Source organism: Vombatus ursinus, unplaced genomic scaffold, assembly GCF_900497805.2.
Source record: "Vombatus ursinus unplaced genomic scaffold, bare-nosed wombat genome assembly UNPS02014852.1, whole genome shotgun sequence".
In the NCBI taxonomy this organism is placed as follows: Eukaryota; Metazoa; Chordata; class Mammalia; order Diprotodontia; family Vombatidae; genus Vombatus; species Vombatus ursinus.
In genome coordinates, this window is record NW_020954630.1 from 11,630,531 (window position 1) to 11,655,446 (window position 24,916).

General features: G+C 39.4%; 1 protein-coding gene across 1 annotated transcript in view; it reads right to left on the bottom strand.

The window, feature by feature from the left end:
• Positions 1-24,479, bottom strand: part of VIPR2 (vasoactive intestinal peptide receptor 2) — a 144,730-nt gene extending 120,251 nt beyond the window's left edge. Inside the window, exons 1-2 of the mRNA XM_027841043.1 lie at positions 24,416-24,479; positions 21,304-21,400 (exon numbers count right to left, since the gene is read on the bottom strand). Coding sequence (XP_027696844.1) covers positions 21,304-21,400; positions 24,416-24,478 — 160 coding nt within the window. The 5' untranslated portion in view covers position 24,479. The remainder of the gene's footprint in view (positions 1-21,303; positions 21,401-24,415) is intronic.
• Between the last annotated feature and the right edge of the window lie 437 nt (positions 24,480-24,916).

Sequence of the window (24,916 nt, forward strand, 5' to 3'; positions counted from 1 at the left end):
ACACACACACACACACACACACACACACACACACACACACACACACATACATATATATTCAAACTTGAACTGGACTTTAGAATTTGGGGTACAATAAGGAGAAATTTTATGATATGCGAACTGAAGCTGCCAGGCCAACTCTTAATCTTTAGCTAATTATCTTTGTGAATACAGCCTTCTGATAATTTTGTTCTTGATAACATAGAAAAACACAGAAGATAGCGGCTGGGGGAAAAACCCATTACCAAGACATTGCCACAAGATGGCGCTTTACAATTGGATTCCAATAGAACAAAGATGAGGGACTTTTTTTCCATCATCGGGCTAAAAATTGCCTTCAAGAATTTCAATTCATTTCAGCTCATTTTGGTTCAACAGACATTTATTACCCTCCATGAAGCTGAAGACTATCAAGGGCAATGTAAATCATGCACAATGTAAAAGTCATCTTTGCATTTCCTCCATAATACAGACATGTAGAAACAAAAATTCCTAATTCCTTCATAGGTATCAATTTTAGTTCATTACACAGAAGCAAGTGAAACTTAATGGCTTTTAAAGAAAATATTGAAGTTTTTTATATTTACCAAAAATTACAAAGAAACAAACACAAGAATGTTTTTTTTTTCTTTTGCTCGGGCAGAAAGATCCCAATGAAGGTCACGGAAGGAGACATATCTGCTGCAATGATAGCAATTTTTTTTCCTATTTCTGTAGGGCGGAGAACAATTTCCTCTGGAGGATTTTGGTTTAGCCATTCAACTCCAGGAATTTCACTGTTAAAGAAAAGATTTTGTGCTTTCCTGTTAGAAAAAAACACATTAAAATTTAACAGGAGTAGCTAGGTGGCACAATGGATAGAGCACCAGCCCTAGAGTCAGGAGGACCTGAGTTCAAATCCAGCCTCAGACACTTACTGGCTCTGTGACCCTGAGCAAGTCACTTAACCCCAGTTGCCTCCAAAAAATAAAATTTAATTGTTCAAGGTGTAGAGGAAAGGGCACTCAACTGAAAGCTGAGACCTGGATTTTTGTCCTGTTATCAGCAAGCTATGTGGTCTTGAACAAAACACTTAAACCTCTCTGAACTTTAGGTTTCCCCATCTAGAAAACCAAGACGTTGACTTAGTTGATCCTTAGGGTATTTTCTAGCTCTTACATATTCTATCATGAAGTCAGATAAACTGGGCTCGACTTATGGGTTCAACTCTTATGCCTACTACCTGTGTGACCTTAATCAGATCATAACCTGTCTGGTCTTTGGTTTCCTCATCTATAAAATGTGGGGGTTGGTCTATCAGGACACCCAGGATCTGAGTGGGAGCAGACTTCAGAATCAGGGATTCCTAATCTGGTTTATGTCACAGACCCCTTTGGCAGTCTAATGATATAATAGATACCCTCCCCCTTTTCAAAATAATGTTTTTAAATACATAAAATAAATTAAGATTACAAAGAAAACTAATTATATTAAAACAGGGATGTATTTTTTTTTCCCCATTCAGGTTCACAGACCCCTTAAAACCTATTCACAGACCCTTTGGATCCCAGGTTAAGGACCTCTGTCCTACTCCAACTCTATCAATGTAGGTAGCTCCTTAGGAAATAATTCCACTTTGGGATAGCTCTAATTATTAGGAAGTTGTTCTTCATATCAAGCTTAAGTTTGCTGCTCTGCAACTTTCATCCCTAGTTCTGCCTTATGGGCCCATGCCAATTAAGTCTGCTCCCTTTTCTATGTGGTAGTACCTCTCAGGCCCTTCCAGCTGTGACTCTAGGATCCTATCTCCTATCATATTTTAAATTTTACATTACGGGATCACTGGTGAAAATGCCTTTTTTAGTTGTGCTATTCAAAAATTCATATTATGAATGATTAATGTACTATTGTTAGAAAAGGAAAATCAATTAAAAAGGGCTGTAACTGGAGAATGAAGTGTCTACCCCAAAAAGACTATGGGTTTTATGAAGGGGAGTAGTATAAAATAAGAATGGAAAAGTAGAATGAGGCCAGATTGTTGAAGGGCTTGAAGATGGAGTGAAGGAGTTAAGTGGTACAGTGGATAGAGCATTGGACATGGAGTCAGGAAGACCTGAGTTCAAGTCTTACCTCAAACACTTACTAGTTGTATGACTCTAGGCAAGTCACTTATTCTCTGTTTGCCTCAGTTTCCTAATCTATAAAATGAGGATAATAGTAGCAACTACCACGCAGGGTTGCTGTGAGGATAAAATTGTAAAGCAAACACTTTGTGAACCTTAAAGTACTATATAAATGCTAACTATTAATGTCGTCGTTGTTGTTCTAGACAATGGAAAACCACTGAAAATATATTTGGGTACTCCTTGGGAGGGGAGAAGAGTTCACAATGACATGATTAAAACCATGCTTTAGGACAAATACTTAGCATAGAGCCTGACACATAGTAGGCACTTAATACAAGTTTATTGACTGACATTCCTTGAGTAGCTAGTTGTGTACAGGATAGCTTGGAGGTGGAGGGTTGGGAACTGAAGACAGGGAGCCCAGTTAGGAGACTGATGCCACAGTCAGGAGAGGAGTAGTGAGGCTCTCCACTAAGTTGCTGACAGTGGGAATATTAAAGAGGGGACAGACAGGAGAAATACATGATGAAATCAACTGGATTTAGTATGTGATTGGATTACAAAACGATATAATTTAGCTTTCTCCTTGCAGAGAAAGGATGGTCAGAGGAAAATGAATCTGGTTTCAGGGACTTTAATCAAATGTAAACCCTGAAGCCAAAATGACTCTAATGTATTAGAAATAAAAGACTGAAAAACAATCAAACAAATAAACACTTTGGGAACAAGTTCAAATCTATCTGTAGAGTTTCTAAAACAGCTTAATAAAAAAAAAAGTCCAAGAATCAAAATAATTCTACAAGCCTAAACCAATCTTATGTTTCATTTGGTCTCAGACTCTGCCACAAATAGGAAAATAGGAAGCATGACACAGTGGAGAGATCACTGGACTGGGAGGCAGAAAGGCCTGGGTTCAGCTCCCAGTTACTTCCAGCTTGTGTGACCTCTCCAGGCCTTATCTACCTCATTTGCAAAATGATAATGTTGGACTAGATAACTTCAAAGGTCTCTTCTAGCTTTAAGTTCTATGAAACTGTTAGCACCTTGAAAGCAAGAGCTGCTTCTTCCCTCCCTCCCTCCCTTTCTTCCTTCTTTTATTCCTTCCTTCATTCCTTCCTCCCACCATTCCCTCTTCTTCCCTCTCTCCTATATGAAGACCACTATTCAGCCTCAGTGCTACACACATCCAGGAACACTTTAGCACTTTAGTAATCATTGGCAACTGCTACTGCTGCTAAAATTTGCTTAAAATGACATGAATTGTATAAGGGACACTGATGAAAAATGCAGAACTTTCTTATAGGTGAACAATTTAGTCCAGGGATGGGGAACTTGGAGCCTCAAGGCCACATGTGGACCTCTAGGTCCTCAAGTGTGACCCTTTGATGGAATCCAAACTTCACAAATAAATTTGAATTAAGTCAGAGGGCCACACTTGAGAACCTAGAAGGCCACATGTGGCCTTGAGGTCACGGGTTCCCCACCCCTGAACTAAACTGTTCACCTGTAAGAAAGTTCTGCCTTTTTCATCTCTCCCAAGACAACTCATCATTGATATCAATTGTCATTTGGGTCATAATTGGTCCCAAAGAATATTCAATAAATTTAACAATCATTTATTAGGTGCCTTCTATATTCTAGAATGCTATATGTACTAAGCACTAGGGATACAAATAAGAAAAAGAGACAGTCCTTGCCCTTAAGGAGCTTACAATCTAATGCAGGAAGACAGTGCACAAAAGGAATCTGAGAAGGGAGCACCTGCTGTTCCTGTGGAGTTGAAGCTAAGCTGAGCTGCTGATGGACAATGGAGTTACCTGAAAGGTTGTGAGCCTTTTACAAAGGAAGGCTTTGGAGTTTAATGCAGTGCCTCTAGCCCTCCCATCAGAAGGGATATAACTGCCTTTGAAACTGTTTCTTTAAGCCATTTAAAAGAGTATTGTCGTTGTCTCAGAACATTGTTGGTTTCACCAAAGTTTTAACACTGGGAGAGAGAGTGAGCTGTCTGCGTCAGTTCCTACCAAATGCCTTACCTAGGAATGTCACTGTATCTGAGGATAACAAAGGCTCTAGGAATCTAGAATTAAGTTATTCCTAGGACACACCACTTTGGGAGTGGTGCCATGTTATTCCAAAGGTAATCTTCTGATGATTTATGAACAGGACTTGGGTGATTTCCAGTACTATTCCAAGTCCTACATCTGTCAGTGTTATGATATCTTGTGACAAATGGGTCCTTCACACACAAGACAGCAGCAGAAGAAGAGAGTCCCTGCACTGTTTTCTAGGCAACTTGATACTCCCCTGAGCCTTCAGGTAAGATGATCCCCCATCAGAAGGAAATACCAAGGGACCAGTATTACCTCTTCCAGGTCACAAAACAATCTCCTTGTTTCAGTGCCCCCTCCTACCTCCAGGGATTCCAGAACCTGTCAGACCAACGCCAAGGTGTCCTTTGCTGAGAAAATTGCAGACTGGACTAATAATCCTTGTATCTTACACTAAAGGCATCTTAGAAATCATGTAGTACAGCCTATTTATTTTACAGAAAGGAAAACTAAGTTCTAGACTTTAGAGATAGAAATTCTGGCACTGGATCAGTTTGAGGGCCCCTCAGGATTTTTTATCCTAAATGGATATGGCTTAAAAACCAGCCCCTGCCTCTCCCAATAGATCTAAAATGTCAAGGGATCCAGAATTGACCCAACACCTAGAATATCCTCTGACTATCAGAGGAGGGCCAAGGTCAGACAAGACATCATAGAGAGATTATGGACTTAATAAGTTGAATTCCTCTGTATCCATTCTGGTTTAGCACTGTGTCCCTGGTACAAAAGGGACCCTATGGGTAGTCATATTGGGAGGAAGTCTACTCTAGGCACTAATCCCAGCACCATGGTTTACTATCTCTGTGACCTTGGGCAAATCATTTAATTTCTCTGAGCCTCAGTTTCCTCATCTGTAAAATGGCAATAATAATACACTACCACTATTACAGGGTTGAAATAAAGTAAACACTTTTTGGAGCTGGCAGGATGGTATAAATGGAAAGAGCATTGGATTTGGGATCAAAACACATGGATTTGAAGCCTCTTCTGCTATGAACTTAACATCTCTGGGCCTCAGTTTTCTCGGCTATAAAAATTGAAGACTTGGATTAGATATTCTCTAAGGTCCAGCTTTAAATTCATGATGCTAAGACTTTTAAAATAACTTCATATATATTTTATAGTTACTTATCTTTTCCCTAGTAGAATGTAAACTTCTTGAGAGCAAGACCTGTTCTGTTTTTACCTTTGTATCCTGACACGTTGTGCAGTACCTGGCATGTAATAGATATCTAATTGACATGTGTACAGTTGAGTTCAATTGAATTTAATCTGACCCTATCAGAACTATCTGGATACCTCAGGGAGCCACACTTCCATATACAGTCATGGTCCACCTTGTCTAGATAGGGAACAGTCACCACAAACACAACCTCTGCTATTCTTTTTGAAGGATTACATCTCACCCTGGAAGAAACCAAATCAACCAATCAGCCAATATTTACTGAGCACCTACTTTGTTCCCAACACTACATTAGATTCTATAAGAGACACAAAATCATAACAAGACAAATACCCTGCCCTTAAGAAACTTACAATTTGATTGAAGAATCAAGACTAAAGTGATAAAAAACACATAAAGCAATCAAATTGGCTTTCAAGGGCTAAATTGTGTTGTGCTATAGGAGTTCTGGGTGGCTCGGTGGTGCAGTGGGTAGAGCACTGGGCCTGGAGTCAGGAAGATTCATCTTCCTGAGTTCAAATCTGGCCTCAGACACTTACTAGCTGTGTGACCCTGAGCAAGTCACTTCACCCTGTTTGCCTCAGTTTCCTCATCTGTAAATGAGCTGAAGAAGGAAATGGCAAACTACTCCAGTATCTCTGCCAAGAAAATCCCAAATAGTGTCACAAAGAGTCAAATATGACTGAGACAACTGAGCAAAAATAGTTCTAAAAAGACAAAAATCACTGTTGCCTATAATAGCTTCATGGAGGGAATGATACATAACAAAAATAAGGAAAGGATACTTGCTAAGTAGTGAGAAGAGAGAGAAAAGAGGAACAGAAAGGCAAAGTCATGGGGGCTGAAAGACGTATGAGATATAGAGAGTCTGGCCTGACTTATGGGGGAGAGTGTATGTCTGTTAAAGAGTTTTGGAAAATAAGACTGGATAAGGAAGCAAAGAGGACTTAGAAAGCTGGAAATAAGAGTTCAGATTTGATGCTGTTAGGAGTAAGAAGTTATTACAGGTAGCTGAGCAAAAGAATAACATGATAAAATTGAAAATGAAGTGAAGGAGATAGGGGCCATAAAAATGTATCTGGACTTGTATGTGTGGGTATGCGTGTATGTATATATGTATATATATATATATCAATCAAAATAAAGTTTCTTATAAAAATATGATACTTTCGAGTATCTGGTCATAAAACCATTTTGTATTTTTCCTAATCCACTGTGACTTCTGTATCATTTCTTCTGCCCTACATTTGTCAACAAATTTAAAATCATTCTCTAGTTGATTTTTTTTTTTTAGGCAATTGGGGTTAAGTGATTTGCCCAGGGTCACACAGCTAGTAAGTGTGAAGTGTTTGATCTGAGGCCAGATTTGAACTCAGGTCCTCCTGACTTCAGGGCCCGTTCTCAATCCACTCTGCCACCTAGCTGCCCCTCTAGTTGAGTTTAACCTTGGTCATATTCTGGTTCTAAATAATTTTAAAGATATACTATACCAATACCAATACAATACAGTGGAAAGCACACAGGGTTTGGAGTCAGAGGACCTCTGAACTGTCTTACAAGGGCTAAGTTGCTCCACTGTTCTGGGCCTCAGGTGCCTCATGTATGAAATTAGCAGAGTGGATCTCGAGGATTTCTTTCTGTCTTAAGTCCTACAGTCCTATGCAGAGACATTGTAAAAATTAATAATTGAACATTTACTAAGTGCCTACAATGTGCTTGGTGTAGAGGAACAAAGGCACAAAGGAAACAATAACTCCTGTCCTCAAAAAGCTTATTTTCTATCAGAGGAGAAAACAAATAAACATATAAGTCTATACAAAATACATGCAAAATAAATGCAGGAGGGCTGGTACTTGTAGCTTGGGGAAACATGTAGGGTCTTACATAGAAGGCATTTAAGCTGCCCTTTGAAGGAAACAAAGAATCTAAGATGTGAGAAGACAACTCATTGCAGGCATGTCAGACAGTCTATATATACAAAGGCATGGAAAAAAGTAAAGGAATGTTTTGTTGAAGGAACAGCAAGAAAATCAATTTTTTCTAGGCCCTAGAGCGAGTGAAGGGGAGTAATGTATAATAAGCCTAGAAAGGCAGGTCAGAGCCAGATTTGGAAGGACAATAAATGCTACACAGGACAGTTTGTGTTTGATTCTAAGAGGTAATAGGGAGCCAGTGGGATATTTTGATCAAGTAAATAACATCAGATGTGCGATTTGGGATTAACACTTTATTAACTGTATGAAATAGTGGAGAGGAAAGAGACGAGGTGTGTAGACCGACCTACTGTAAAAGTCTAGTCAAGAGCAGATGAGGGTTTTGAACCAGGCTGATGAACCTGATGAACAACACCTCTGGATGTTCCTGGAGGTGGAATGGATGAGACTTGGTAGCTGATAGGGGAGGGGATGGGAGAACAGGTGACAGGAGACAGGGATTACTACAAGGTTTCAAACTTTTATGACCAGAACGATGGAAGCACTCTTGACAAAACTGGGAAGTTCAATAGAGGAACTTCAGAAGTAGGTTTGGGGAAAAAGATAAAAACATGTTGAAATAACCCAGGGTCTTTCCACTCTTGACAGGCAATTTAAAAGCCTGCTCCCACTGTTGACTCTTTCTATTCTAGCCCCTTCTCACACCGTCTTCAGAGAAATATATCCCATGCACAAAGATAATGCTCCCATCTTGTATTCATTCTGGTGCAGTAATGATTGATGGACAACAGCTAAAACAATCATTCAACAGGAGCACAGCCTGAATAATCAGCAGAGGACCTGGACACCGTCTTTTCAGTCAGGCAGTACTCTTCTGAGCTCCAAATGCCATCCACAGGGCTAAGAAAGTCTCCATGGATGCCATTACCATTGGGTAGGGACTGAGTACAATTCGGAGGCCTAGAGAAAACTTTACAAAATGCTCTTGAGAAAAAATAGCATGAAACTCTCTCTCCATTCAGCTTTTAAAGACAAATTCAGGGATACCATCCTGGGAAATAAGGCTCATGGTAGGAGAGGCTGCATGAAACCAACCTGGGGTAGCTGGAGACACAGAATTCAACAGATAGGATCCTGTGGGCCAAGATCACAGGACATTCAGAGACTGTTGTTGGTGGGCCCCACTAAAAGGTGTAGGGAGGATTATTGGGGAATAGAAGAACCAAATATTAAGAAAGGTCCTAACCTAGAGTGCTATATGTGGTAACTTCCTTTGTTAACTAAATATTCTTGCTAATTAAATACTAAACTTGTTTGTTTCTCTGATGATGGAGTTCTATCAGTGTTCTCTAAATTTGGTTTCCCTGAAGTAAAGGCCTGATCACCCTACCCTGCTTATGTCTCTGGACAGTGGAAAAGAATGATGGAAAAAGCAGTTGTGGGAATTGATGAATGAGAGATAAAGGTAAAGGAAGAAAAAAAGAGGTGCTATTATGGTGGGGAGAGTTGAAGGGCTCTTAAATGCCTTAGCTCCCTGCCATTGCATGTCACTAGTTCCATATTCTGTCCATCCTCGGGCTATAGGGAAAGAGTGAGAAAGTGAGGAACTCATTCATCTTCAATTCAAATCAGCACCTTTGTGATTTAAATACTAAGTGCTTCCTCTTTTGAAGTATATCACATTTTTAATCATTGTTTTAATAGATTTCTCTCAAACCAAATTAGTTATTACTGCAGTCTTTAGTGATGTTGCTGTTTTACCTGCTTAAGATTCATGTCTTTTCCATTATACCTTTTATGGTTCATAATGTTTGAATCCACACTTTGCTGCTAGGCTGTTTTCTTAGAGCAAGAATTTCCAGCAATCTCTAGGATTTAAAACTGAAAGAAACCTTCAAGAACATGTAATCCAATCCTCTTATTTTATAGAAGAGAAAAGATTAAGTGTCTTGCCTTAAGTCAAACAGGTAATAAAAAAGGAGCGGGATAGAATGTGAGGCCTGAAGTTAGGAAGACTCATCTTCCTTAATTCAAATTCAGCCTTATGTACTTCTTAGCTGTGCTACCCTAGGCAAGTCACTTAACCCTGTTTGCCTCAGTTTCCTCACCTGCAAAATAAGCTGGTGAAGGAAATGGCAAACCACTCCATCATCTTTGCCAAGAAAATCCCAAATGGAGTCACAAAGAGTCAGACTCGACTAAAAATTACTCAACAACAACAAACGTGTGAGGCACTGTGCTAGGTGCTGAGGGTGCAAAGAAAGGCAAAAAAGTCCTTCTAGGGGCTCACATTTCTAATGGGGTAGAAAAAAGGCAAACACATATATGCTATGCATACATATATATTTATGTACATGTACATATACGTACATATGCAGGTTAAAATATAGGTAATCTCAGAGGGAATATGTTGGAGGGTGGTATAGCAGCAAGTTGAGGTGGGGTGGAAGACAGGGAAAAGTCTCTTTTAATGAGTGGATTTGGAGTTGAGTTTTGAAGGAAAAACCCAAAGAAGCTGGAGGTGAGGAGAGTGAGCAGAGAGACTAGCCAACAGGCTGTTGTAGTAGTCCAGATGTGGGGTGATGAAGGCCTGCTTGAAGCTGGCAGCTATGTCAAAGGAAAGAAGAGGATATATACAAGAATTCAATTTAATAGGTATTCTTCCTTCAACGGCTATTATGTGCCAAGCATACTTCAGAAAGCGTGGCTGTCTCCCCCCGTAGAATATAAACTTCTTGAGGGCAGGAACCATTTCATTTTTGCATTGGTGTTCCTGCTACCTAGCACAGTGCCCAGCACATATTGTTTGATTGAATGGGGAGAATTTAGTTCAGAAAGAACCAACCCCTCAATTAGGCATAATCCTTGAGGTCATTTGCTTCTTCAACCAATCAATCAACAAAATTATTAACTGAATACCCAATACTATGCTAGACTCTGGGCATACAAAGACAAAAACATGGAACAGAAAAGAATTTCTGCTCCCAAGGAGCTTACATTCCATCAAAGGCCTCTACAACTCAATGCCAGCACTAGGTTGTGCTATATTGAAGTGCTGTCAGGATCATCATGCTAATAGACAATGAAAGGGTAACATCGTATTCCCCATCTTCTCTAGCTGGCAGCCTTGGATGGCGGTCCATCCAAATCTAAAAGAATATAAGGTACTGGGTAGTAATTCAGCTAGGTTTGTGGAAAAACAACACATCCCTATTAGATGAATGTAATTCCCTTTTGTGATGGTGGCATTCCAAGGGTAAGAAGGAGAAACAAGAGATATAAACTATTTTTTCTCAAGACTGGTATTCCCCACACATTATTCATCAGAAAACTTTCCAGTGTTCTTAAACCTTATTTTCCTCCACGTGCTCTGCAGTCCAGTGACACTGGCCTCCTTTCCGTTTCTCACATATGATACTGCTCCCAACTCTATGCATTTTTCCCGGCTGTCCCCCATACCTGGAACTCTCTCCTCCTCATCTTCACCTCCTGGCTTCCCTGACTTCCTTCAGTCTCAGATTAAGTCTCACTTTTTGCAAGAAGCCTTTCTCTGTCCTCCTTAATCTTAATGCCTTCCCTCAGATTATCTCCAGTTTATGCTGTATACGTGTTATTTGAATGTTGTCTTTTCTATTGAACTGTGAGCTCCTTGAGAGCAGGACCTGGGTTTTGCCTTTCCTTGTACCCCCAGCATTTAGCACAGTGCCCAGCATGTGGTAGGAAATTGATCGATGCTTCTTGACTTGACTTGAAAACTGAGAAGGGAGATCATAAACCTGTCAGAACTTCAAAGTTCAAAGTAGAGTTATTATGTCAATTCAAAGGAACATGGTAAACCACTATAGAGAGGCTGATACTGGTCCAAAGAGAGACTAGCCTCTTTGTGGATGATGATGTGGACAATAGAACAAAGCATGCTTATTAAATCTGCAGAAGATTCCACATTGAGGGGAATGGCTTATAATATATAAAGACCATAACAAGTTGGGGTGGAAAAATGGTCAAACACAAATGGATTGAAGTTCACTGAGACAAATGTAGAGTAGGGCTCTCTCCACTGAACTACCTAGCTGCCTGAGAGCACTAATAGAGAATTGTAAAAAAAAAAATGGTATTATTGAACCATAAGAGAAAAAGCTGAAGAATGACTTAGCTCTATGCTACTCAACCTAGATATGTGCAAGCCTGAAGGGTTTCCTCATCTGTAAAATGAGAGGCATTGAACTAGATAATTTCTCAGGTTATAAAAACCTCCATCTCTAAAATTCTGTGAAGTAGAGTCTCTCTCAACTTCCTCCCATATTCTTCCCTGCTTAGGAAAAAAATATATCATTTCCACTTGGGTACTTAGAGGCCATGATATAAAAAGTAAGAAATTGCCTTGCTTCTGAATCTAGCACTGTTGTCAGGGTGCCATTCTGACTCAAAGTAGGAAGGAAATAACAGCAACTGTCCTATCTACCCCCTATCAAAGTACCTTGAAAAGTATAAAGTGCTGCCTGTAGTTTATTACCACTGGAGAGAGGCTATAACCATGGCTTCATAGGGAGTCTGGGGATTGACTGGAAAAAAATATACCCATTCATACAGTCTCAGTTCAAGTTGGGAGAAGGCAGCAGTGGAGAAACTAAAGCCACTGGCTCCTCCCATATCACCTGTCTGTGATACTGGAGAGGTGGATGGCTCAGTGGGTGGAGACAAAACTAAGGCATCTTCTAGTAGGGTTTGGCGCCTTGTGTCTGACTTGGGGGTTGTGGGATTTAGAGTGTCTCTCACACACATTGGCAAGATTAAGTCAAGCTTAGCAATAAAACAATATTAAATTGCAAAGCCCTATGTGCCCAGTAAGCCTTTCTTTCTTACAAACAATTCCCTTCAAATGGTTTGGAATTGTTATTTTATTTTATTTTTTTTACTCAACATAGAGCCAAGGGAAAGAGGATGCCATGTAACTAGTAACTGCTTCCTCCTTTGTACCTGAAAATGAGTGTGCTTTCCTTCTGTGCTCTCCCAAATAATTTCTTAGACCTGTATTATTTAGTGGACTATCCCTTGGAGACCTCTTTGGATTGAAAAAATACTCCATCCGGCTTTCATTTAAACTCATACACACACGCAAATACAGAGGAAAAAATATGGCATCACTTCCTCCCCTCCTTTCCCAATTCCAATTAGCATGCCTTGACTCATCTTTGACAGTTCTGCTTTACACCATCCATGGAATCTTTATTCTGGTGGCTTAATATCCTATTTTTATCCCTGGCATTTGTGCTGCACGAATTTCAAATAAAAAAATTAAAGTAATGTAAAACAAGAGTTGCTTCCCCTTAGAAATAAAAGCATAGCAGTGGCCAACCTTAACTTATCCCCAGTTCTACGTTATCATTGCTTTTGTCTTGGAAAGCAACAAACAAAAGTTTGTTACCAGGCATTTTGAACAGATCCAAAGGTCAGTGGAATCAAATGCAGATTTTTTTTTTTCTCTATTGTGCTAATAGTGGAAATTAAAGCACTATGTATAGCTAACAGAATAGTGGAACTTATTATTACTAAGCAACTGATTAGTAGCTTTGTTTTCAAAACACTTCATTGTCCCGAGTTACATGCCCTAAGCAAGGGAAGTTGTTTTATAGATGATAGCTAAAAACATCACATTCTGTCCTTTCCCAGTTGGTACCAGATAGTCTTGGGAAGGATGTGGAGGAGATAGGAGTGTGGGAATTGTTGTAGAAGAAAAGTCATAGATGATAGCTCACAGATGTAAAGTTAGAAGGGACCTTAGGAGTCATTTAGTCCAATCTCATTTCATAGGTAGGAAAAACTATATTGCTAGAGGGTTAAGTGACTTTTCCAAGATCACATAGGTGGTAAACGGCAGAGCTAAAATTGAAACTCAGGTCCTCTGACTCTGAATCCAATATTCTTTCCACTGTATTACAAAGAAGATGGAATGATAGATTAAAAATGAATAAGGTGCCATCATTGGATAAGACGGTAACTATATTGGCCCATTATCACTGGGGTATTCACACTGAGTGGTAAGGATAGACTTTTCCCTTTGTGATCCACAGTACTTCACTTGAATTCTTTTCTGACTGATAGCCTGTACTTGTGAGAAGGCTGGCCAAAGTGAGGATGCCAAATCTGTTGCCATGGAACTCAGTAAAGTCAACTGCCTCAAGTAGGAAATGAACAGAATGAGCTTAAGCTTGTTAATACCTAGCTAACTGAGATGTTGTTGTTCAGTCATTTCAGTCACGTCTGACCCTTCATGAACCCATTTGGGATTTTCTTGGCAAAGATACTGGAGTGGCTTGTCATTTCCTTCTCCAGCATTTTACAGATGAAGAAACTAAGGCAAGCCAGTTTAAGTGACTTGCCCAAAATCAAACAGCAAGTGAGTATCTGAATTTGAATTCAGGGAGATGAGTCTTCCTGACTTTGGGCCCAGGGTTCTATCCATTGCAACACCTAGCAACTGAGATAACCAACCAGTCAGTTTGGAAAGGAAAGAAAGAAAGAAAGAAAAAAACTTAATTGTGAATCATAAAACAACATTTCAGAAGTTCACTTACACTAATGAGGCTTAGTCATACACTTAGTTTTATATTGTCTATTCCTATTAACCCTTTAGTTGCAAATTGATTGATGTCTCCCTCCCCCAGCATCTGGTCATATTCCATATTCAATAAATGATTATTTGAGTGTGGATTTTTCTCTGCTAGGGACATCACATGGCCAGAGCCCTGCTCCTTGAAAAGAAGGGTTGGTATCCTCTGTAAGCAAGTTGGGTAAGGACTAAGGATGGGTAGATCATTTGTTTTTTTTTCTTTTTTTCTTTTTTTTCCCATTAGTATCATAGAACCCCAGAGATGGAAAGGACCTCAGAAATCCTCTAATCTGACCCTTACTTAAAGCATGAATCCTAACAGGCTATGTTTGAACATTCTCAATCACAGGGAACTCAGTACCTTATGAGGCAGTTCATTCCATTTCTGGACAGTTCTAATTGTTAAGCAGTTCTTTCTGACATTGATCCCAAGGTATCCTAGTTCTTTCCTTTTCCATATTCAAACATTTTAAGACAGTGATTATTTCCCCTATTAATACAGATAGTAAATAGTTGGTTGTGTGTCCAGTCTACAACTCTGAAACCTCAGCTATCACCGCTTTCTACTCTATGAAGTTCTAGATCTTTCAAATAATCTATTTGTAAAATGCTTAGCACAGTGCTTGGCACATAGTAGGTGCTAAATAAATGTTTATTCTCCTTATTCTCCTCCTACATATTTTGTCATCTTAGTGCATCCCAAGGTTTGTCAGAGCAAAGGTGAAGCATACATATCAAGAAAGTTCCCTACTTGGAATGGTTTGGGGATGGGGGACATGGGAACAGGGGAGAAGATAGAATCATAGCAAAATTTTAAGGAACTAGAGTTTTATTACTTTCAGACACAGTGTAGCTTCTTCACAGTTTTCTTTCCCTTGGAGAGGTGGCATGGTATAGTAGAAAGTGTTATCTCCATCAGGAAAATTTGTTGTCTCTGATACCTATTACCTAGGGATGGGGAACCTGTAGCCTCAAAGCCACATGTGGCCTGGAGAACGGCAGGCTCCCCACCCCTGCCTATTGCCTATGATGACCATGAGTAAGGAATTGCATCTTTCAGTGCTCCAGGTAAATCTCTAAGGCTATATATTACATATGAGTTGCTGCTCTGTACCAATGGAGAGAATTTCCACACTAGGAATTTCCTACTCCAATAAAATCACATGTTTAGCTTCTATTGTTACTCCTTTAAGCCTTTCCCCCTAAAACCTTTCCTACAATAAGGATGAGATTATACTGTACACTGAATACGTATTAGAACCCTATACTTTAGGTTGACAGAATGGAACCACTCAAAAGAAAAAAAAAAACCCAGACATTTAATGAGGTCATTTTCATGAATCATTGACTTATAAGCTATGTGGTCTTGGGTGAATCACTTAAACCCTCTAAATTCCCCTCCTCCAATTTTCTCATCTGAAAAATGAGGAGGTTGGAGTAGGTTACATGACCTCTATAGTCTTTTCCAGGTGTAAATTTATTATCCTATGAATCCCCTCAGATGGGCACCAAGATGGATCAGTCTAATATCATAATATTAATGGTATTATTACAAGGTTCCCCTGTCTATGTTTATATGTGCTCTCTCTCTCTCTCTGTGTCTCTCTGTCTCTGTCTCTCTGTCTCTGTCTCTCTCTGTCTCTCCTCTACCATCTATATTTGCATGTTTGTGTATGTGTATGTTATATATACATAAATATGATAACTACCATATTGAGTCAAATTCATGGCCCACCCATCTCAATAACCTGTCTCTGTTAGAAGCACTAAGGGTTGTACTAATACAATAGTTAACAGAATCTCAGCGTTCTGTAAATGAGTGGAAAGAGCCCTGGATTTGGAATTAAAAGGGTTGGAATCACAATTGCATACTTAGTAGCTATATGACTTTAGGAAAGTCTTCTTGGAGCATTGGGTTTTTCATCTATAAAATAAGAAGGTTGGACGGGATGCTAAGGTCCCTTCCATTTTTAAAATTCTGTCATCCTAGATAGAATTTAAAAGGAATAAGTGTGAAGTCTTCTAAGTTTTTAAAAAAATCAACTGCACACTACAGGATGAAAGATACTTGACTTGAAAAAAGTCTGGGATGTGTATGCAAAGAATTATTAATATTAACTAACATTGTAATAATGCTGCAAAAACATGATTTTGATCTTAACCCATATTGATAGAAATATAGCATCTTGACCATAGAAAACCAGTAGTCTCACAGTGCTTTGAACTGGTTAGACTATATCTTAAATACTGTGTTCAACTCTAAGTACTGCATTTTAAGGTGGACACTAATAATTTAAAGTATATCTACAAGACAGATTTAGAAATGTGTACCTTGAAGTCAGGATGACCTGATTTCAAATCCTGCCTCAGACACTTACTAGCAGTGTGACCCTGGGAAAGTCACTGACCTCTCTGAGCCTCAGTTTCCTCATCTGTAAAATGGATATAAGAATATATCAAATGTGATGATATGTACAAAATGCTTTCTAAGTCTGAAAGTGCTAGTAAATACTAGCTATAATAATCATTGCTATAATTATTAGCTAAATATTTTTCAAGAATTTTCAAGGCTGTCATTTAGAAGAGGTAGTAGATATGGTCTCTAACGCTTTAGAAAGCTGAACTAGAAACAATGTTTGCAAATTAAAAGGAGGCAGATGAGTTCAAAATAACAAATAATGTTTTAAACAGTGAAAGCTGTCAAACAGTGGAATGAGCATAGTAAACTTTGCATTTCTGGAGGTATTCAGGCAGGTTCCTGAACCAGGTGAGAGGTTGGAATACATGATATTTAAAATTCTATAATTTGAGTAATAGTGTGGCCTTTTATTTATTCTAATCTTTACAGAGTGTTGCACCATTAAATAATAGTGATTTTGGTTCATATTCAAGGCAAAGCAAGGTTATTAACTTAGATGTCATTCTCAACTCCTCAGCCTCTTTCTCCCTCCACATCTAACTTGTTGCCAAAGCCTCTAGATTTTGCCTTCATAACATCTCTCTCACATGTTATGCATTCTCTCCTCTGACATCACTCTGGTACCGGCCCTCATCGCCTCATGCCTGGTTGGTTTCCCTGCCATGAGTCTCTCTTCACTCCAGCCTATCCTATGTTGAACTTTAAAATTTATTTATTTATGTTTTGGCTAGGCAATGGGGTGAAGTGACTTGCCTAGGGTCACACAACTAGTAAGTGTTACGTGTCTGAGGCTGGATTTGAACTCAGGTCCTCCTGAATCCAGGGCCAGTGCTCTATTCACTGTCCACCTAGCTGCCCTTAAAATTTATTTTCTTAAAGCACTGGTCTGACCACGTCACTCCCTGCCTCCCCCAACTCAGTAAATTGCAGCCTCACCCTTGCCTCCAGGATCAAATATAAAATTCTTTATTTGGCATTCAAAGCCCTCCTTAAACTTCCCCTTCCTTCCCCAACCCTGCCTTCCCTTCTTTTTACACTTTATACTCCACCATGTTGTCTGTGATCCAGTGACTCTGGGCCTCCTTGCTGTTCTTTGAGTAGGGTAGTCCATCTCCCAATGCTGGGTATTTTCCCTGACTGGCCCCCATATCTAGACCCCTCTCCCTCATCATCTCCATCTTGTGGCTTTCCTGGATTCCTTCAAGTCCTCATTAAAAATCATACCTACTATAGGAATGGATCCCTACTAATTCTAGTGTGAAGTGCTTTCCAATTGGAAACTATTTCCAATTTCTCCTATATAGCTTGTTTGTGCATAGTTTGCATGCTGGTTTTCACCATTAGACTTGGAGTTTCTTGATAGCAGATTGTTTTTTATCTTTTTTAAAAAAATATCTCTAGCATTTAGCACAGCACTTGGCACATAGCAGGTACTTAATAAATGTTTATTGACTGACTGACTGACTGATTTAGTTGGGCACTGTGCTAAGCACTGGGGATACAAATACAAGCAAAAAAACAGTCCTTGCCCTCAATGAGCTTACCATCTAATGGAAGAAGATATAAAAAGGAACTAAAAAGCATTAGGGGTAGGGGCTGTGTGTGTGTGTGTGTGTGTGTGTGTGTGTGTGTGTGTGAGTGTGTGTGTGAAGGTACCTGGTATGGGGCATTGTGTTAAAGTTCAAAAAGTCTGAAGCATGGCTGGGGAAGGAATGAAGGTTGATCATGCTAGGACCTGCCACAGAATAGAGGCTCAGGGAGGACCTCACCTATGAGAGAAAGGGGTCAGCATAGCAGAGGGATGTTCCAAGGTGAGAAGGCTTCAGGGAATGATGAATGTTCAGTGCCTATATTTACAGTATCCACCATTTACTGACACCAATCATGTGGTTTTTTAAAGGCTTTTGCTTTCCAAACTAAAGAATCTTAATTTTTTTCATTCCTTTCATTTACTCTTTGCTCCAGCCAAACCAGACCACTTGCCACATTCCATACACACATGGCACTTCCTTGCTCCTGTACCTTTGCTCATGTTGTTTCCTGTGCCTAGAATGTCTTTCACCAGCGTATCTCAATCCAACCCTTTCCACCATAGGAATAATTACTAGTCTATGAGCAAGGTATTTGAGTCAGGTAAAATCCAGGCTTTTCCACTTACTAGCCATGTTTGTTTCCTCTTCAGCAAAATGGAAAGGCTGAACTAGATTGTCTCTCCAACCTCTGCCGTTTTAATGATTCTTTGAATATCTCTGAATTCATACCCATCCTTTAAAGGCCAACTCAAATACACTTCTCCAGGGACATTTTCCTAGTTCTCCAGTTGGAAGTGACCTTTCTTCACTACTTTACCCTTCCCATACATGTCTATATTATTTGGGAATATAGTTACTTGTATATAAGTATTATTAAATCCCTACCAGAATATGAGCTCCATGAGGGCAGAATTAGAATCTCATCTAAAATGTGAATCTCCTCTAGCACCTAGCTAAACATAGAATAAGCACTTGATAATTTTTTGACAAAGTGATTTTAATCTGTTTGCATATAGCAGTTGTCCTATTCCCTTAATAATTTTTGTGCTCCTCTCTGAGACTCTTATTCAGATTTATTATGTCTCTTTTTGAAATGTGGTGATTAGAGACTGAGATTACACAGAGCTGGGTCCTTCTTGGTTCCTGATTTCCATATCCTCTTGACCTAGACAGCTAGGACTACTTAACATCCATCTTAGGTCTATATCTGTCCAGACTGTGGAATCAATCTTTTCTTGGACAGAATACTGGACTTGGAATCCAGAAGATGTATACTCAAATCCTCATTTTGAAACAGGGACATCACTTTTCCTCTCTGTGCCTCAGTTTCCTAATTTGTGAATGAAGATAATAAGATCTGTAGGACCTACCTCACAGAGTTGGTATGAGGTAGGCTCAGATGAAATAATGTATATAATAAAGTGCTTTGTGAACTTGAAAGCATTATATTTCTCAGTTATTATTACGAATAATAACCTAACTATTACTTATATTTGGAGAAGGAAATGGCAAACCATTGAAGCATCTTTGCCAAGAAACCCCAAATGGGGTCGTGAAGAGTTGGACATGACTGAAAAACAACTAAACAGCCACAACAAAACCAATTATATTATTATTAAACAAGATACATAGTGCTTTCGAGTCTGCAAAGTGCAACAACAACAACAATAATTTGAAGGCTTAGGAAAATAGTTCCATAGCTTATCATGAAATCATTTCTAGTCATTTAATATGAATTACTGATATATATGTGTATGAAATGCTTTCAAGTTTGCAAAGTATGTTAATAATAATAATAATAATAATAATAATAATAACACTGGTAGCAATATGGATCTTTATGCCAGTAGCTTCCATAGATCAACATAAAGTAAGTCTTACTTTGGATCCCACTCTGAATTTGTTTCCTCTTTCCAGTAACTGAATTTTAATTTCCTTGTGACAAAATACCTGCCTTGTCGCCCTGTTCTAATAAGTAGATCATTTTATTTTCACTCTGTGCCTAAGTCCCTTCCTTTGTGACCTGCCCAATATCCCCAATTCTTTTGTCTCATCTCCCTACAACCCCAATCTTTCCAGGTACTGGAAGATTTTAAATATATGTGTGTGTATGTATATAATATATACTAGATACATATATGTGTATGTGTATGTGTATAGATATACACATGTATGTATACAAACACACATGCACAGATAGACACGATTCAATAAATCTGTTATCTCGTTAATGTGATACTCCCTCCAGTGGGGGAAAATTGCAACCCATTTACACTTTCTTATTCTGTGGAGCTCAGATCCATATTCTCCCATATATCTTCTATAAAAGATCCAACCCATAGGCTTGGTCTGGCCCTCATTAGATAACTGTGAAGCACATAGGCAATCTATCAGTTATCCTTCATGCTTGCTAATAGAGTTGGGTGGGACAAAGCCAAAGGAGAATGATCAATTCAGTCCTGACTTTTGTCCTGGAGTCACAGATTGAGAGCTGGAAGACACCTGAAAGATCATCTAGTTGAACTTTTTCATTTGACAGATAAGGAAACTGAGGTCTAATAAGGTTTAAATGACTGGCCCAAGGTTACATATCTAGTAAGTGGCAGAGGCAAGATGTTTATAAATATTGTGTGTGATCCTACCTCATTTGTGTCTATGTTTTCTGAGTATTCTTTTTTATTTGTTTGAACTCGAAAATTTTAACCCAACAAAAAGGTATATTTATTCGAGCCTTAACTGAGGCAGTTCTCCCTATTTGCATTCTGATAAGCTTTCCACTTGTTTGAACTTAAAAATAAAACAAACAAGTAATATAGCACCCCAAATGCAAGGAATGTAACACATTTTCCCTTCATGCAACACATGGACTACTTTATCTTCTAACAATTACCATGTAATTATTTTAGTAACTGTTGCTATCAGTGCAAGCCAGCAAAGCTGTGTTACTATTGAGGATTAAAGCTTACTTTTAATTGACTGAAATGTCAAAACTGCTCAAACTATTCTTAACACTATTTATTTTTCCTGTGGCTCATAAAAGAGAAAAGGAAATTTTAATTGGAGCTGCAGTCTTAAATAGTACTTTCACTGAGACAGAATTAAGAGATAACTCAGGCCATGGGAATACCTATTCATTTTTTCAGGGCAGCTAGGTGGTGCAGTGGATAGAGTCTGGAATCAGGAAGACTTCTTCCTGAGTTCAAGTCAAGCCTCAGACACTTCCTAGCTGTTCGACCCTGGGCAGGTCACTTATCCTGTTTGCCTCAGTTTTCTCATCTGTAAAATGAACTGGAGAAGGAATTGGCAAACAATTCCACTCTCTTTGCCAAGAGAACCCCAAATGGGGTCATGAAGAGTCAGACCAATAACAAACAACATTTCTGTCTTTCAGAAGAGGTCCTTTTCCTCTTACCTTTGTATTCTGTTTGGGCACTTAGGAAGGCCATACATTTGATTTCCTCTTCATGGATTTCCAAGTGTAATCTGCATTCTGGGTGAATGCCATTTACCTATAAGAAGTTAAATGAAGGTTTCATAAGTGATAGTCCTTCTACACTGGAATAAAATTAATCCTATCCCTCCTTTAAAAAAAACATTCAAACTCCCAGATTTTCTCAATTGTTTCAAAATAATATTATTCAAGATCAATCAACCTTATCGCTCTGGTGCTATTGTTTAATGAAGTTCTCTTGTTTGCTTTTTGGAAAATATCAGTGTAAAATGCAAAATTGAATATGGCCTTCTTTCACCTTTACAAGAAAATTATATTAACAAATGATATGCTGTATTGAGTTTGCACTAATCTTAGGATAAAAAGAGTGCTTTATTTGAGCAATTATTTGGTGCAGAAAATCATAACATTTCAGAGTAAGTGAGTTGATTTAAGTAAATATAATAGTGTGTATTCATAGGGGACTACTTAATGACACTGTGTACGAGATGCAAATATGTTAACATATTTCCGCTGAAAGCCCTCTCCACTCTTTTGTAAGTTAGCTATTACTAATCTAAGCAAAACCAGGGTAGAGAAGATTTCAAAATGAGTCACAAAATGTGAGATTGTGCCTTCTTTAACTTTAAAATTTAAAGCAGAGGATGGAAGGGAGGAGAAACAGAGAAAGAGAAAGATAATTTGTGCATAGTGATTTCCAAAATGCTATCTGTCTCCACAGGAAGATAAAGCTAAGGGACCTTCTATATCTTAGAAGATCATATTACTATCCATGCAGTAGCTCTGATTCTCAGAGCTGTGTTTTTGGATAAGAAGGTTCAATTCCCCCTTTTCCAATGTCCACACCCATTTATTCAGCTGTCCTTCATCAGTTAAGGAATTCAGATTTGGGGGGCTGAATGTATGGCCAAAGAATATTTTTATTAAGGAAGTGAATAAGCACAGAATCACATTCCTTTTGTTTTTATAAACTCATATAATTTCAGTGCCATTGAAACAGGTTGGATGGAGTTCCTAGTATAGACTCTTTTTTTTTCTTCTGGAGGAGAGAACATTCACGGAATATATACTACGTGATGCGTTAGGCAAAGAATTTAACGTTGAATATTTTTTAAAGAGCCAAGGTCTTATTTTTTCTCTTTGTTGTACAAGTTACAATTTGAGAAAACTCTTAATTGCAAATGAGGTTGTGTTTTTGAAAAATAAGTAATTGTGCATAGGCTTAAATGTTAAAATGGGGGAAAATCTTATTGATTAAAAAGTTCACATCATAAATGAGAATTGGCTAGGATGGTTAAGAATAAGGACCAATATGGTTTAGATACAGGTAATAGACACAATAATAGTATGACCAAAGTGGCATTAGTAAATAGCAGCACCTTTTAGTGCCAAGAAAGTATGTATTTCAATATACTTCCACAGCAATACTTATATACTACCAACTTCTCAGGGAGGGGAGTGATGGGATCAGTTATGGGTTCATATATGACAAGAAGGCTCCTCAGAATAAAGTTTAGTAACTCTGGAAAGCTTCCTAGATCCCCAAAACAGGAAGTATTTCAGAAATTACAACTTTCCCCAGACTCTTGCATTCCATTGAAAACACATTACATTATGTTCTCAAACACCAAGACTAATTTTAACAGTTTCACCATTTTGCTCTAATCCTTAATTTCAACTAACATGTTAGTGATAACAGTGCTTATGCATAATAAACATTTTCAACTCCCTGAATGTAGGGCATGCACCTAGGAAAGTTCTGGTTCAGACTTAACTTTCCTTTTGTTTGGACAGTGGTTTCACCTGTGTGAAAATTCCTTCCTCATCTGGAACTCAGCAGCTGGATTGCAACTTGTCTTAGAAACTTACAAGGCGGTGAGAGAATAAATGACTTGTCTTTTGTTCTCACAGCTAGTATGGTCAAAGGGATGACTTGAACTCAGGTCTTCCTGATGAGAACAGGCTCTCTAGCCATTGTGACACATTACCTTTCATTATCATATTTCGAATAATAAAGTGTTCAAGCTAGAAGAATCGATTGATTTCTCTCTCTTCTGACTTTACCTATCCACCACACTTTTCTTTATCTTTTTTATCCCTCTACTTTGAAATGGAGAGTTTCATGCTGTGGCAGCTTAAGTATTTTCATTTTACTTTTTTTTTTTTTTCTTAACAAGAAATTTACTTAGGATCTTCTGGAGGTTTCTTTCCCCTCTCTTTTCTTGGGAACAGAAAAGTGTTGGGTTTGTGCATGTATGTGCTGAGTAGGGGTTGGGGTGGGAGTGGATGTAGGGATTAGAGACAGAGAATAGATACGTAGTCACTCAGTCAAATACAAGCTACTGCTCTTTGAAGTTTGAAACCTGTGTTAAAGACTGCCCAGCCTGATTTCTGCATCTGAAAGCCGAAAGGTCATTGTCAACTCCAGTCTTCCAGCTTGGGTTTTATTTAGTAGCCGCGTCTCTAGCATTCAAAGGATCAGGATTTGTTTTTATTTATTTATTGTTTTATTAATGGTTCAGAATAGACAACCAGAGTCCATTTCTAGCAAGGGAAGGATGTTGGGGGGAAACTTTGGTGGAAAGGAAGAAAAGGTTCTTTCTAAGCCCTAGAGTTCCAACATCTCTCCAGACTGGAGCCATTCTAGTTCGAAACATCTGCCTGTGTAGGCTGCGAGCTCCGTGGGAGAACTTGTTTGTCTGATAGGTAGCGCATGAAGAGCACAGCAAGCCAGCCTGCAGTCGACTATGTGTAATGCACAAAGGAGCTGGGGATCTGGGGTATCCGGGATGCCAAGCACCCTAGCAGGCGGGCAGCTGCCCCAGAGATCTCTCCCATAGAAATCTGACCCCCAAACCCTCCCCATAGATTTGCTTTTCCTTTTTCTAAACTTTTTTTTGACAACTCTCAGCGTAGGCGCACCCCCTCTTCGGTTGCTGTAAGAGAATTGATAACAGCTTGATCGAGCGAAACCAGCATTTGGCGGGGAGGGCTGTAGAGGGAAGAGAGAATGTTGCCCACCCCCTTACTCCCCTAAATCCTGAAGCCCCCTCGGGGGAAGAGTGTTACTTACAGACACCGGCAGCAGACACCAGCAGGTTAGGAGAACAGGGACCAGCACTGTGTATCTCCTCATTCCCTCAGACGCCTGGATCCTAGATTTGGAGGATGCGGGGAGGATGGAGGTGTATGGATCAGCTGAAGAGAGGGGATCCAGTCCCCGCTGTCTTCTTCCAAAGAGCTTGGTAATCCCGGAGCAGAAACATGGGGTCCGGTCAGCAAAGGGGACAAGAGCGAACCTCTCTCATCCCCCCACCCCTCTTCCTAGCCCTTCTCTGGCTTTCCTTGCTCCCTACAGGCAGCCGAGGCGCTTTAGCCCTGCCTTGCCCTGTCTTCCCCTTCGGAAGGTGGAGAGGTGCCCACCCAGGACCACGTCCCACTTCCCAGTCCAGCTTGTGCAGTCTTTGTCGCTGCCGCTGCTGAAGCCGCCACCCACGTGGACTCCAGGGCAGTGGCTGCAGCTACAGTAGCCCAGGCCCTTTAGCCAGTCGGGGGCACCTCCGGGGACTCTCTG